Here is a 15,478-nt window from a genome sequence, read left to right as displayed (position 1 = left end):
CAACCATGTGATTAAAGGTGGGAGCTGTCCTTCCCACCCACAGACATCAAAGGAGGGAGAGGGTTGGAGATGGACTGCACTTCCAGTGGGCAATGATTAATCAAGTAGACCCCCGGAAGGGCTTGTTTTGGGAGCGTCCAGGAGGGTGAGCACATAGTGGTGCTGGGAGAGCTCTGCAAGCTCTGCCTTCTGCACCTCTTCCATCTGGCCATTCCCCAGTTACATCCTTTTATAATAAGCTGGTGAGCAAGCAAGTGAAATGTTTCTCTGAGTTCTCTGGGCCACTCCTGCAGATTAATCAAACCCAAGGAGAGGGTCCCCAGAGCTTCCAGTCTGTAGCCCAGATCACAACCTGGACCTTTGGTGTCTGAAGTGGGGAGGGGGCTTTTGTAGGGCCAAGCCCTCCACCTATGTGTGCATCTGATGCTGTCTTCAGGTAGATAACGCTGGAATGGAGGTCATTGCTCTGTGGTGTGGATAGAAAGCCCACACTGGAACTGGTGTCTGAATCCGAATGGATGTCAAGATCACAGTAGGGGGGGCGCCTGGGTGGCTCAGCCTCTGCCTTCAGCTCAGGGCATGACCCTGGGGTCCTGGAATCGAGTCCCACATTGGGCTCTCCACAGGGAGCCTGCTTCTCCCTCTGCCTGTGTCTCTGCCTCTCTCTGTGTATGTCTCATGAAAAATAGATGAAATCTTTAAAAAAAAAAAAGGAAAAGAAAAAGGATCGTAGTTGGGAAGGACTCCTCCCTTTGTAAAGTTCAGGAACCATCAGGAGGGATGGAAGATCGAAGGTTTGATGCTTTCTGTGCCATCTTCACCCTCCTTGCCTGGCAGCTGCTTTACAGAGTAGAGTTAGGGAGGCTGGAGGACTGTTGGCCTGTCCTTCTTGGGTCTAATGGGACAAGTGAGCACAGGGGCTGGGGGGCCTCTGAGAGGGGCCCCCCCGTGGCACTCTGGCTTCCAAATGAGTTCCACAGACTGTGATGCCAGCCTGTACCCTGATTGTCACCGGCCCATGACAGAAGTTGAGAGGAAGCCCTTAGGTATGTCAAGGCAATAGGACAGAGCAATTGAAATAGGATGAATTCATAATAATTTTGCATAATTTTTTTAAAAAATTGAACTATTTTGTCCTTCCATTATGTTTATATTGTATTTCACAAAAGGATCTGTCTGTAATGGTTTATTTATTCTTTGAAAGATTTTGTGTATTTGTCCATGAGAGACACAAAGAGAGGAAGAGACACAGGCAGAGGGAGAAGCAAGCTCCCCACAGGGAGCCCAATGGGGGATTCTATCCCAGGACCCCGGGATCATGCCCTGAGCCGAAGGCAGATGCTCAACCACTCACTGAGCCACCTGGGGGCCCGTAATGGTTTAGAAACATCAACAAAATGGTCTTTGACCATAAGTAGTTTGAGAAGCCTTGAAAAAAGAGTCTGGTTGCACAGGGAGTGGACCATGCTAAAGGAAGCCCTCTCAGAGGCCATGACCCTTCTGGTCACATTTCTATCTGCCTGGCCTCAGTTTACACTCAGATCTTCGGGCAGTTCTGTTTGGGACATCAGTCCTGGGGTTGGAGGCAGGGAGGAAGGGGAAGGAAGCCTCAAACTTTCTTATGGGCTGTGTTCTTTCCCCAGGGCCATGCACCTCAGGAGGCCAGGAGGCCCCCCACACATCAAGCTGGCTGTGGAGTGGGAGAGCTGTGCCAAGGAGCGGTGAGTACAACAGCACTGGGCTCCAGGGGAGGAGAGGCAGAGCCTGCCTGTTCAAATAAATCCTCCCATGCCGTTTCCCCCGATACACCGGAAGGCGGGAGGCCGTGTGGTCCATGCCTCTGGGAGACCCTCGTGACAGGTGTCTGCATGTAAACAACAGTAATGACAGTGATGACAGTCATGCTGGGTGGTGTGAGGAGCAGTGGCAGTAATAGTAGTAATAGTAGAAATAGTAATAGATAATATTAAAAATAGTAGTAAATAGGGACACCTGTGGGGCTCAGAGGTTGAGCATCTGCCTTCAGCTCAGGGCGTGATCCCGGGGTCCTGGGATCGAGTCCCACATCAGGCTCCCCGCAGGGAGCCTGCTTATCCCTCTGCCTGTGTCTGCCTCTCTCTCTCTGTGTCTCTCAGGAAAATAAATAAAATCTTAAAAAAATAGTAGTAATAGATGCTTACCCACTCAGCTCATGCTGGTCACTGCCCTGAGCAAGCGCTTCACCTAGATGCGCTTCTACCCTTCACCACGCCCTGTGAGGTCAGTACTACCACAATCCACAGTTTTTAGACGTTTTCAGGTGCATAGGGAGATTGAGCAGTTGCTCGGTGTCCTGCAGCACGTGCATGGCCGAGCCAGGACTTGAACCCAGGCTGTCCTGATCACTCAGCTTGGCTGTTCCTATAACCGAGTATATGCTTTGGAAAAGGACACTGTTCATTCCAGCAAGTGTATATTAATCTTCTGCAAGATACTGGGCCCTGCGCTAGCTGAGGAAGCCTAGACGAATCGGCTGAGGACCGGCCCCCACCCCCCCATACCCCAGGAGCTGGCAGGCGAGAGCAGGCATCCTGGTCAAAGTTAGCAGGGCTCAGCGTGTGTGCGAGGTGCCGGCGGGGCCACTTCACCTCCCCTGGTGGCTGCCTGCATGCTGCACATCGAGACAGGTGAGAGCGCCCTTGGCCGTGGGAGGCCCTGATGCCCTGAATGTCTGCACCCTGCAGGCTGTTCGGGAACCTCCAGGAGGAGCGGGTCCAGGATGCGGACAGTGTGTGGCGGCAGCAGCAGGCACACCAACAGCACAGCTGTACCTTGGACGAGTGCTTTCAGTTCTACACCAAGGAGGAGCAGGTGTTGCCCGAGGGTCTGGGCTGGGGATGGGCGGGGGAGCCTGGCCACGTGGCATGGGGGGCGGGGGCCTCAGAGTCACTGGCTTCCTCTCCAGCTGGCGCAGGACGACGCATGGAAGTGCCCGCACTGCGAGGCCCTCCAGCGGGGCATGGTGAAGCTGAGCTTGTGGACGCTGCCCGACATCCTCATCATCCACCTCAAGAGGTTCTGTCAAGTGGGCGAGAAGAGGAACAAACTGTCCACACTGGTGAGGTTCCCGCTCTCTGGCCTCGACATGGCTCCGCACGTGGCCCAGAGAGGCGCCGGCCCCCCGGCTGCCACGGGCCCCTGGCCGTCCTGGAAGCAGCCGGCCTGCCTGCCCGCTGGCTACCCGCTGGACTCCCTGTACGACCTGTACGCCGTCTGCAACCACCACGGCAGTCTGCAAGGTGGGCATTACACAGGTGAGCCTCACCTCGCGGCTCGTGCTGCTGTGGTCATGGGTCGGGACCGTGGCCTGAGCTTTGGGACGCCCCCCTCCGCCCAGGAGAAGGTGCTCCTGGAAGGCCGGGCTCTCCCCCCACCAGGCCACTGGGCATGCTGGGCAGCCTGTGCCCCTCCTGTGCCAGACCCTGTGTTGGGTGCTGGAGCTCCTGGGAGGAGCAAGACACATATGAGTCCTGCCCTCGTGGCGCTTCAGTCTGATTTCAGACACAGAGGTGCTTGTTGCTTCAGCTCTTTCACTGCCTGGCATCATGAAGGGTATACGATTGATGGTATCTGTGATAGGGATAAGGCCTCTCTGACGGTGGCGCCCATATGCCAGAACCAAAGGAAACTAGCTATGTGAATAATGGGAGGAAGACCATTATGGGAAGAGCTACTAGTATGTGCAAAGGCCCTGGGACAGGGTTTGATGTGTTTAAGAAATGATGAAAGCCTGTCATGGCTGAAGTATAGCAACCCGGGGTAAATAACACAGATGAGGCTGGAGAAGTGGGCACTATGTGTACGCCATGGACGAGAGTTTGCGGGGTTTTTTTCCATAGGGTAATGGGAAGCCGTTAAAAGGCTTTAGGCTAGGGGTTAAGGACATAATCTAGTCTACAAATGTAGCTCTCCTCTGTGGAAAAGAGGCAGAGAAGGGAGCCAGCGTGGAAGTTGGAATTCCAGTTAGGAGGCATTTCTGGAGCTCAAATAAATGAGGGATGGTGTTGGCTGGAACTCAGGAGGTGACAGTTGGGGTGTTCCAGATGCGTTTTGGAAGTAGAATCAGTAAGACTGGCCTTTGGACTGGGTATGGGGGTGGAAGGCCCTTTGCGCTCAGGGAACTGTGGCCCTCGGGCCAAATTCAGTCCAGCGCTGGTTTTTTTTATACAGCTCAAGAGTTAAAACATGGTTTTCACATTTTAAAAGATGATAAAGAAGAAGAAGAATATATGGCAGAGACCATCTGTGGCTGAATGGGACCTGTAAACCCTAAGATATTTGCTATGTGACTCATTACAGAAAAATGGGCTGACTCCGGATTAGTGGGTTCTGGATGGCACCATGGGCCGAGATGCGGAGGGGAAGGAGAGTGTTTTGTCGTATTATTTGGAAGGTGGCAAGAATCTTATTTATGGACCTTTGCTAAATGTTTTCCTTCAGTTCTGAGGCAGGAAAGACACATACCATAATCTCATATACATAGTTGTTGTTTTTCAATCTCATAATCTCAAATATGTTGTTGTTGTTGTTTTTTAATTGCATACCGAATCAGAGATGCTCATTTCGAACCTTCTCAAGGAACCATGTGAACCTTGACATTACTGTCTGGCTAAATAATTCAGGGCTTCCCTGTTACTGGCGATTTTGCCAGAACCCCAGGGTTAAAACCTAAGGATTCCGGCCTGAAGTCACAGCACACTCCATCTGGGAGGGTAACTGATTGATCTGATTCCCACAAAATTCATTTCTGCTCAGACATGGACCAATTTTTCTCATTCTGTTAACAAACAACGTCCATTTTTTTCAGCTCTGCTCATGCGAAATGCCTTTCTGGGTTTATTTCTTGGAGGGGGGTGGTGGTGGCAGGGAGGGCTCCAGTAATTGGCACTTGGGATTTGGACCTTTGCAGCCTACTGCCGGAACTCTCTGGATGGCCAGTGGTACAGTTACGATGACAGCACGGTTGAACCACTCCCAGAGGACGAGGTCAACACCCGAGGCGCTTACATCCTGTTTTATCAGAAACGGAACAGCATCCCTATCTGGTCAGCCAGCAGCTCCGTAAGAGGTAGGTGCTGTCGCTCAGGAAGGAGTGGGGAGCTGGGAAGGTGCTCAGTTGAACGAATGACAAGGACCAGGGGAGGTAGGTACAGATCCAGAAGTGGGGGGACTCTGACTGCAGCATTTGTAGGGATGCACAATGGACACAGGGGAAAAGAATAAGGAATAATGTTTTGTAGCCGGTGACCCAGCTGCTTTTGTAGCTGTTTCAGGATTTTAGGTTTCCAGTCTCACTCCTATCCAGCCAGACTGTAATTTATTTGTTTTTTAAGATTTTAAAATTTATTTTAAGAGAGAAAAAGAGAGCACAAAATGGAAGGGCAGAGCGAGAGAGAATCTCAAGCAGACCCCCTTGCTGAGATCGAGCCCCATGTTGGGGCTCTGAGCCTGATGGGGCTTGATCTCATGACCCTGAGATCAGAACCTAAGCCGAAACCAAGAGTTAGCCGGACACTTAACCAACTGAGCTCCCCAGGTGTCCCTCATGTCAAACTTTAATTAGCTTTGCACATACACCTGCTTTCATCCTATTAGAAAGGCTTGGGGGGACGCCTGGGTTGCTCACTGGTTGAGTGTCTGCCTTTGGCTCAGGTCATGACATTGAGGTCCTGGGATTGAGTCCCGCATCGGGCTCTCCACAGGGAGCCTGCTTATCCCTCTGCCTGTGTCTCTGCCTCTTTCATGAATAAATCAATAAAATCTTTAATTAAAAAAAAAAAAAGACAGGGCGAGGTGGTTGTTAGGGACACTGGGCCTCAGTAGGAAAGATAGCTATTAAACCATACCCAGTAACATGTTCATTAAGCAGCCTCAAACTTGGAAGTCTGGAGGTCAACTTTGACCTCCCTATGTGATTTATTGTGCTCTGCAATCCTATCCTATAATTGTTGGGAGGTGGCCAAATTAAACCACAACGCCCTAAGGGGTCTGAATCAACCCCAATGGGAAATCTGCCTTCCTTTTATAGAACACAGAACGAATGGAAAACCTGGCCTATTAGAAAACTGGAGTTGGTGGCAACTGATGTCAGGGGAAGCCCTTCCATGCCCGTCACCACGCTGACCTTTCTGGGCCCGAATGCCTTTCCCTAGAGTGTCAGCATGGTCACGTGGTCAAGCAGTTTGCGGGGTCCTCCTCTGGTCATCACTTCTGTTGTGTAATTCTGCTCTGGTTCTGCAGCCCCGGGGCTCGGGGGTGGGGGTCTGGCTGCGGAGGACCCCGAGCCACCTGGTGGGGGTGGGTCCAGCCTTCCCTGTGGCTTCTCCGCAGGCTCCACGAGCTCCTCCTTCTCCGATCACTGGCTCCTTCGGCTGGAGAGCAGTCACGGCAGCGCCAGGGGCAGCCTGTTGTCCTGGAGCTCCAGCCCCGGCCCCTCACGGCCCCGGGAGCCTGACCCTCCCGTCTTCGCCAGCAGCCTCTCCGATCAGGAAAAGGGTATGTCCCACTGCGACTTCCGTAACTGGGGACGAGTGTACGGAGAAGCCCTACAAGAAGGAAGATGTAAAAACTAACCTGGCTTTTGCAACATTTAGAAAAACAAAACAAAAATCAAGACTGTATTAAAAAAAAAAAATGTCCAGCGCCCTTTGCAGAAGCCCCCTGATTAGTAAAAGGGCCCTGAGACTTCATATTTTTGGTGGACATGCCTCTGGTGGTAAATTTTCTCGGTGGCTTTTATTGGGCCTTCGAGGCTTCGTTTCTCACGTCATCGGTACTTTCCAGTTCCAGATGCTGTGTTATTTCTGTTTTCAATTCCATTTTGAAGGTTATCCAGGAGTTTCAGGCATTCGTGATTGGCGGCGGGGGCGGGGGGGGGGGGGCCGCTCGCCCTTTATTCTTTCTCATTTTGTGGATTGTGATCCAAGGATGTGGCTTTCAAAAAGCATCCCCTTCTCGCGATCAAGTAAGTGCACGATTATTATTTCGTCAGTGTTCTGTGCACACATGAAATAATGCCTGTTGTGTCAAGTCGGGGGACATAAGCTCTGTGTCGAAACTATTCAATTAGGTGAGTTGGTTTTTGGATTCAGTTCACTTTGTCTTCACATTGACTTTATCAAGGGCTGCCTGGCTAGGAAGGAGGTCTAGTCCAACCTTCTGGTATGGCTGTATTTTTAATCAAGTATGCCACGGACTTTAATAATTTCTGCTTTATATTGTTTCGTTGCTGCTTTAATATGTCAGTGTCCTTTATAAATCGTCTGTTCTTGTTGTAACGTGGCACTTTATCCTGCTTCACGCTTTTCATCTTAAATTCTACTTTGTTAAGGGGCACCTGGGTGGCTCAGTCTGTTAAGTGTCCACCTCTTGATTTCGGCTCAGGTCATAATCCTCAGCGTCAGGAGATCAAGCCCCATGTCTGGCTCCATGCTCAGTGGAGAGTCTGCTCGAGATTCTCTCTCTCCTCCCCCTCTGATCTTCCCTCCACTCTCATGGACACTCTCTCTCTAAAATAATCAATAAATTCTAAAAAATAAAATTCTATTTTTTTCAAGATTAATCATTCCACCCCTTCCTCCTTTTTTGTTTGCATTTGCCTGGTATCACTTTGCCATTCCCTTTTGCTTTATGAGTTTTTCTTTTAGAGTTAGTTTTAAGTGGTTTCTAGTAAACACTATGTTGCAGTTTTATTATTTTTGTTGTTATTTTTTTCAATGTCAAAAACGGAGAGCCTGTCTCACAAGCGGAGCATTCAGTCCATTGGTATTCAATCTAACAATGATAAACTTGATTTTGTTTCATTAAGAAAGTTTTTTTGTTGTTGCTATTTCTGTTTTCTTTTTCCTTATTTATGCCCAGTTGGTCATGTGGCTCTTTGTTTCTTCCTTTGTCTGTTTAGAAGTTCTGCTGTGCCTTTTCCATCCTGCGAATTGTTCCCTTATCCTTCCCTCCCATGTGTGCCATCAAATGCATCTTCCTGTTCTATGGATATGGGAAGCCAGGTCATTCCTATTCCATGTGCCATTGTAGTTCATTTCTGCCTGCCGTCCTTCCCCGCAGTGAGATGAGACCGAAGAATGCTTCCAGTTCCTTTTCCCCACCCAGAGCGAGCGCTTTGAAATGCCTTCACGTGTTCCCTCTGCTCTGTTTTAGGACCCCTCCCCTGCTCCAAACTTCAATTCCTGGCCCTTAGATTCTCTGAGGTGGTTCAGCACTCGGTTTCAGGCTGTGAACACTGTGACTTCCCAGATCCCAAATGCTCTAATGTCACCTTGTATTCCCCATCCCCAAACCATCTGCCCCTATGCAGCTGCATGGTACACGGGCCGCGGGCTCCACTGAAAATCGCACCTGTCTTCTTTGCGTCCCCCTCTTGCGTCTCGAGATCTGGATTCTCATTCTTTAACATTTAGCCAGAGTTCTTTTTAGGGATGGGTGACACACCCCCTCCCTCTGCATAGGCACAAATACTTTCTTTGACCAGGGAGTGAGTGGCAGCTTTGCTGGTCGGCGGACTCTTGGGTTAGAATCCTTCCCTTTCTGGTGTCTGTAGATGTTTTCCCACGGCCCGCCAGGCCCCAGGGTGGCAGGTGAGACGCCTTTTTTCCCCCCTCCTACATGAGAACCACTTGTTCTTTCGGGCTGGAAGCTGTTGCCCTTGGAGTTTAGAAATTCCACCAGAGTATGCCCAGGTCTGTTTTTTTTTCCGCCCCCACCCCCCACCTAGAACCCCCAGAACCTGTCTGCCTACAGATGCAGGCTTTTCTTTAGGGAAATTGTTCTTTTGTTTGTTTAATTATTGTCTCTCTGACTTTTCAAATTCTTATTATTTGCCTGGTGGGTCCCCTGGGTCCATTCCCAGGGTCTTCTAGCTTTTCCCCGCGATTTCTCTTGGTCGTCTTGCTCTAAGGTGTGAGACACGGTGCTTCCTTTGTCTTTTCGGCCACGGATTTGAGTCTCAACAGTGACCCACGTGCCTTCAAAGCATTTACTGCATCTTAAAACCTAGAAGACCTTTTGTCAGCCCTCTCATTCTATCCTTGAATCTCCCTGAAAGCTTCTCTTTTGTCTGTTCCACTTCATCAGAGCCCTGTTTTGCTGGTTCTCTGATTCCCTGATCCCCTTCTGTGTGTTGTTTCTTCTGTTTCTGCCCACTGGGGCTCTTCTCCATGCTCTCCTGAGTGGAGGTGATTCTTGGAGTGATGGGGTGGGGTGGCTTCGGCCTGCCAAGGCACACTTTCCCCTCGCCACCCTCATCCTACTAGCTTAGTCTCAGAGCTGGACAAGGCTCAGCTCAGCCGTGTAGCTTGTCTTTACCCTCTAGGGGACCCGGGGAAAGTCTGGGGGTCAGGCTTGTCCCAGGTTGCCCTCTGCAACCAGAGACAGAGATGTCTCCGAATTAAAGTGGGGGCTCAGAAGATGAAGACCCCTAGTGGGCAAACTTTTCTCCCTTGGTTAAGCCATGGTGGTCTCTTTGCTGCTTCCCTGACCCACCAGGCTCACTTGTGCCCCCGGGCCTTTGCACTTGCTGCTCCCTCTGCCTGCAGGCTGTTTTCCCCAATCTTTCACATGGCATCCTCCTCTCTTTTCACTCAGCTTTCCTCTCTCCTCACTCCTCAGCCACTGACTACGCTGTACTCCTCGGTTACCCCGCATCATTCTTTGTCATAGCCCTCAGCACTCCATCCCACGATGTCACATGTTGCTGTCAGGCCCCACCAGGCCAGGAACTGTGTGTTTTTTTCCACAGCCATATCCCCAGCACTGAAAACAGCCCTTGGCACTCAGTAGGCTCTCCTTACATGTCTGTTGAAGGTGTAAGTAGTAGGTGGCTGTGAGAGGCACAGTGGAAAGCCTCGGATGTGCTGAGATACCTGGACCAGGAGGCTGGTCCTGTTGCAGGTGGATTAAGAATGGGCAGGGGGTGGGCAGCACGCATCCTGAGGTCAGAGATGCCCGACTTGTTAGCGGCAGATAAAAAGTCACATAGGAACATATGGGGGCATGTCTCAGGGCAGCATCTGCTACTACCGGAGCCAGGTGTGGGCGGGGCCATGGGCAGGGCTGCAGGAGGGGCTGTGGGCCGGGCTATGGGTGGGGCTGCAGGTGGGGCCGTGGATGGGGCTGTGGGTGTGGGTGGCGCTGTGGGCAGGGCCGTGGGCGGGGCTGCAGGTGCCATTGGGGCTCTGGGTAAGGACTGCAGGTGTTGATGGGGCCGTGGGTGTGGGCGGGGCTGTTGGTAAGGACCACGGGTATGGGGGAGGCCGTGGGCGGGAGTGCAGCTGCTGATGGGGCTGTGGGCGGGGCCTGTGGGTGGTGGGCCGTGGGCAGGGCTGTGGGTAAGGGCCATGGATGTGGGCGGGGTGCAGGCGGGGCTGTGGCCACGGGGGCGGGGCAGGGCTGGGGGGGGGCCTGCGGGTGGGGCTGGGGGTGGGGGCGGAGCCTGCCAGCTGTACAGGTGCCCTCTGTCCCTCGCAGGACCTGGGAAGCCCATCGCACAGGCTCTGAGGCTTCTCTGATCTTAAGGGAGGATTTCACCCTCCATGTCCTCCATGTGGTTTAAGGCTCCAGGTCCTCCCAGGTTCTCAAGCCGGCTGAGCCTGGGCCAGGCCACAGGTTCCAGGGCGGGGCGGCAGAGGGAACCCTCACTCAGGCATCTCTGAACACCAGCCACCTCTGCCTCCGGCTCCCTGCCTCCAGGAGGTCCCCCCGGGAGGGGCAGGGGAGCACTGTCCCCTCCCCCAGGAGGGAGATGTCTGTGAGCAGTGCTCTCCTGTCCCTTCTGTCTCTGCTCCATGGCCAACGCACCTCCCCGCTGCCCCAGGCCTTTCAGCCGGGAAGAGGGGACATGCTGCCAAGCCACCTCGCCACCTGCCAGGCTGCAGGCTGTGTCATCTCGCTTTGAAAAGCTGAAAGTCACAGCTTTGTCCTCCCAATAAAAGCTTCGCTTTCTGCCCTTCCCAGGGTGGCAGACAAGGGGGAAAAAAATCCAGCAACAACAGCATGTGTGTCTCAGACCCCAGCATATTGCTTTTCCCCTGAGGGATGGGGACTTAATGGTGGAATGACAAGGCCCGTCGAAAGTGAAGCTGCAAAACATTTTGGGTGAAACTGTGTGTGTCTCTTGCTGTAATGATCTAAGGAAATGCTTTAAGGCACACAATACCAAATGAAAGAAGAATGATTAAAAACCACCAGAATGAAAAAAAAAAAAAAAAACCCACCAGAATGACCCATGGCAGGTAAAATTCCCCAGGAACCTCTGAGAGATGCTGTCAAACCCCTCCAGTCACTGGTGGGCAGTGGACTTTGCCTTCCCATCACCTCTTCCCCAGGAGCCTGGCGATGATGTGTGCCACGCTTCCCCTGCCTGCAGACCCTGAGCTGTCACCTGTCCCCTGAGAACCTCTGATCTCTCTGCATCTAGCTCGTCGCAGTTGGCTGTGGTGCTGACAGAGGCATTTTGTGGCGGTGGTCCTCGCTCATGGGGGTCATTCTCCTCCTCACTGATGAGAGTGTCAGGTGTGGGTGAAAGGCAGTGTGGTTGACATTGGGTCTTTATCTAAATGCATGTCACTGTCCCTGCACCATGTGGGTCGTGCGGGTGAAGACTTTTTTCCTCTGTGATGACAGGCATCTTATACATCAAGGCAGCATAATGGTACAGTGACAGGTGATTGTGTGTTGCTATTATTATTATTATTATTTTAAAGATTTTATTTATTTATTTATGAGAGACACAGAGAAAGATAGAGACACAGGCAGAGGGAGAAGCAGGCTCCCTGTGGGGAGCCTGATGCGGGACTCAATCCCAGGACCCAGGGATCACGCCCTGAACTGAAGGTGGCCACTATACCACTGAGCCACCCAGGAGTCCCTTGACTGTTTTTAGATGCATGTTTCAGTGGTGTTATGTACATTCGTGCTGTGACTCAGTCACAGCCACCATCCATCCCTGTAACTCTTTTCATCTTGTAAATCTGAAAGTCTGCCCATTTCACAAAAACACAATGCTCTCCCCTTCCCTGAGCCCCTGGCCGCCCCCTGTACAATTTCTGTCTGGTTTCGACCACTCTGATCACCTCATGCGGTGGAATCATGCAGTATTTGTCTTTTTGTAACTGGCTATGGAGGTCGCTTGAGATTCCAGATGAATTTCAGGATGGGTTTTTCTGTCTCTGCAAAAATCCCCACTGGGATTTTGATAGGGGTTGGGTTGAAGCTGCAGATCAATTGCTTTGGGGAATGGTGACATTTTAACAATATTGAGCCTTCCATGGACGTGGGATATCTTTCCATTTCTGTCATCTTTAATTTCTTTCTAATGTTTGTAGCATTTGTTATTCAAGTCTTTCACCTCCCCAGTTAATTCTGAAGTATTTTATTCTTTTTGATGCTGTTGTAAACGAAATTGTTTTCATAAGTGACTCTTTCCTCAGGAGAAACATACAGCCATGGCTATGTGTGTATTCCCTTTAGAGACATTAAAATTTAGGAAAGAATTTTTAAAAAATCAGTCATACATAGACAGCATCATCCCATGTCCCCCTCGACATCTTGTCATTTTAGTATTTACTTCTCCATACTTGTATGTTTTCACATGCATGCATCACACACACGTGTATCCATTTTTTCAGCTGGGATTACACTGTTTTTTTTAGACTATTTCTCCTTCGACATCACATATCAAACTTGTCTTTCCAACCATATATACATGTTGCAAAACACACAAAGAAGACGTAAGTGGCAGCTCTGATAAAATTAAACGCACCATTTGTTTATTTTTTTAAGCCCACAGATAGGATATCAGAGATTCTTGCCCCTGAAAGGTACAAGCACCTAATTTGACCTGGAAGAAGGAGGGACTTTTGCTGAGCGTTCTGCTTCATGCAAATATTTAGATATAAATGAAAATGGTGTTCAGTCGTAGGGCCAGATGCCTCTGAGACTGGGCATTCTCAGGAGTCGGTGCTGCCTGGGCATGCAGCTGCCTTTGTTGAACTGGCTTGCCCTGTGGCTTCAAATATGTAAAAGGATTCCATGGGACATGGTGCCAATGCTGATGCCTCCAAGAGCTAGAACCTCAGTGTCTCGCTCACCGCTCTGTCCCCAGCTCCCAGCACAGGGCTGCCTGAGTGCATCAGGAATGCTCGCTCACTGTCTGTTAGATGACAGGCATTGTAGTCACGCATTGCAGCCGGAGGGGTATTCGGGCACTGACGCTCTTGGTGTCTCTTTCAGGAGGGTTGCAGTCTGGGCCTTTGGTCCGGGGTGTACGAGGCCGAAGCATCAGCATGAAGGAGCCTCCACCTTCCAGAGCCAAGCAGGGAGCCTTGTTCAAGACCATGCCCCTCCGATGGTCTCTTAGGCCCAGAGAGAAACCCCTCGGTGCATCCGTGGAGCTGGTGGAGTACTTGGAGTCCAGGCGGAGGCCCCGATCCACGAGCCAGTCCATCGTGCCGCTGTTGACAGGCGCTGCTGGCGAGGACGGGACGTCAAAAGCCACCGGCCCGGCTAGGGGGGAAGAGAGTGGGCGAGCCAGCGACAGAGTGCCCTGCCCCTCGGGCCACACCAACTACTGTGCAACCCCTGGAATCTCAGATGGTCCCAACACTGCGAGGAAAGCCACGGAAAATGCAAGTCAGGATATCAAGCTGCCCAAAGAGTTTGACCTGCCCCTCCCGGTGATGCCCTCGGTGGGGGATGAGAGACGAGCCCGAGCTGAGGGCCAGAAGACCGCAAACTGCAAGGGAAGTGGCCAGGCAGGAAGCCACAGCAGGGTACCCTCCCCCAAGGAGGCTCTGAGCACCGCGGCATCTTCTAGAAGCAGCGCAGACGGCCGCCACAGTGCCTTAGCCAGGATGAGGGCCCACGCGGAGGGCAGAGACATGGAAACCGACAGATCCCCACAGGGAACCCTCACCCTGCTGAGGTCTGTGTTTTGGAAGAAGGAGAACAAGCATGACAGGGCGGAGGTGGCCCCACAGGCGTCCCCAGTGTCCCTGGTGAGCGGCAGGCTGAGCCCGGCGGTGGGTGAGCACGCTCGAGTCCCCTCTCCTTCCTTCCAGCTCCGGGACGGCCTGCCCAGGGCCCCCGCCAGCCGCCTAGAGAGGGACATCTGGTCGGCACCCAGCTCTCTCCGCCTCCCCCGCAAGGCCGGCAGGCCCGCGTGGGCCGGTGCCCTGGGCGCATCCCACAGACTTGTTCCCGGAGAGCACCCTCCCTTGAGCACCTTGCAACAGGTGAAGTACCACACTCTTTCCTTAAGTCGGAAGAAAACGTTACCTGAGTCCAGCTTCTGATGGTGCGTGTTCCAGTTTCGTGCGAAGCTGGCCTCCTCACGATGGAGCCGCAGGAAGAAGCTTGTGTCGAGAGTGGGCTTTCGGAAAGCCGGTTGTCTTGTGACCCCTGAAAAATACATTTATTTTCTTTCTTTCTTTTTTTTTTTTTTTTGGTACCCACCTCTAGATTTCCAACACAGCATGTCCTAATACCTTCCTGTACCGTTGGGTGCTTTTATACTTGCAGGCCATGAGAGGGTGCTGTTGCGTCAGCATTACCGGTTCAGGGCAAGATTGGATTTATTTCCCTAATTCCACAGGCCCCAGTACATGCCCTAAAGAGAGATTCGGATGTGGCCCAGCTTTACAGCTGGTAACTCTGCAGGGAGGCCTCATAAACAAGAGTCTCGGACATCCCATCACTTCTTGCCATTGGCTTCTCATTTTCAAATCTGCAATGCCTCTCTGGGATAAAGCCTTCAAGATGCCAAAAACACCGTAAAACATCTAGGAGAGAGATGGAGCAGAACCGGTGGCGATTTTAGGAAGATATTTAATATATAACAAAATAATTGTATTACTGTTTTTCAAGGTATTTAAAAAAGAGAACTATTTTGATACTAGGAGTAGAGGAAGTTCTTTTTAAACAAAAACAAAAATGAAGTATGACATCTATGTACAATTTTAATAAAGGTCCATCAGTGAAACATGCAGATGGCTCTCGGAGTTATTCAAGTTTAACAAATGATCTTTTTTTAACCCCAAAGATTTTATTTTATTTTATTTTATTTTATTTTATTTTATTTTATTTTATTTTATTAAATATTTTATTTATTTATTCATGAGAGACACAGAGAGAGAGGCAGAGGCATAGGCAGGGGGAGAAGCAGGCTCCTTGCAGGATCACGCCCTGAGCCAGAGGCAGACAGACTCTCAACCACTGAGCCACCCAGGCGTCCCCCAAAGATTTTATTTTTGAGTTATTGCTACACCCAGTGTGAAACTCAAACTCACAACCCTGAGAGCAAGAGTCACGTGAGCCAGCAGGCGCCCCAACCAGTGCTGTGTCGGCTTGGCTCCTTGCTTTTGATATAAAGTCATGACTTGTTTTATTTCTGAAACTTTATTTTATAATTTTTATTTATTTATGATAGTCA

The 15,478-nt window shown here is 51.1% G+C and overlaps 1 protein-coding gene across 1 annotated transcript in view; it reads left to right on the top strand.

Annotated features, from left to right (window-relative positions):
• The window catches only part of USP43 (ubiquitin specific peptidase 43), a 50,315-nt gene extending 35,281 nt beyond the window's left edge, over positions 1-15,034 (top strand). The window contains exons 10-15 of the mRNA XM_072813541.1: positions 1,644-1,721; positions 2,724-2,850; positions 2,945-3,293; positions 4,949-5,107; positions 6,370-6,534; positions 13,282-15,034. Of these exons, the coding sequence (XP_072669642.1) occupies positions 1,644-1,721; positions 2,724-2,850; positions 2,945-3,293; positions 4,949-5,107; positions 6,370-6,534; positions 13,282-14,342 (1,939 nt within the window). The 3' untranslated portion in view covers positions 14,343-15,034. The remainder of the gene's footprint in view (positions 1-1,643; positions 1,722-2,723; positions 2,851-2,944; positions 3,294-4,948; positions 5,108-6,369; positions 6,535-13,281) is intronic.
• Positions 15,035-15,478: the final 444 nt, after the last annotated feature.

The sequence above is a fragment of the Canis lupus genome, chromosome 3 (assembly GCF_048164855.1).
Source record: "Canis lupus baileyi chromosome 3, mCanLup2.hap1, whole genome shotgun sequence".
Classification (NCBI taxonomy): Eukaryota; Metazoa; Chordata; class Mammalia; order Carnivora; family Canidae; genus Canis; species Canis lupus.
This window is presented reverse-complemented; position numbering and strand designations above follow the sequence as displayed.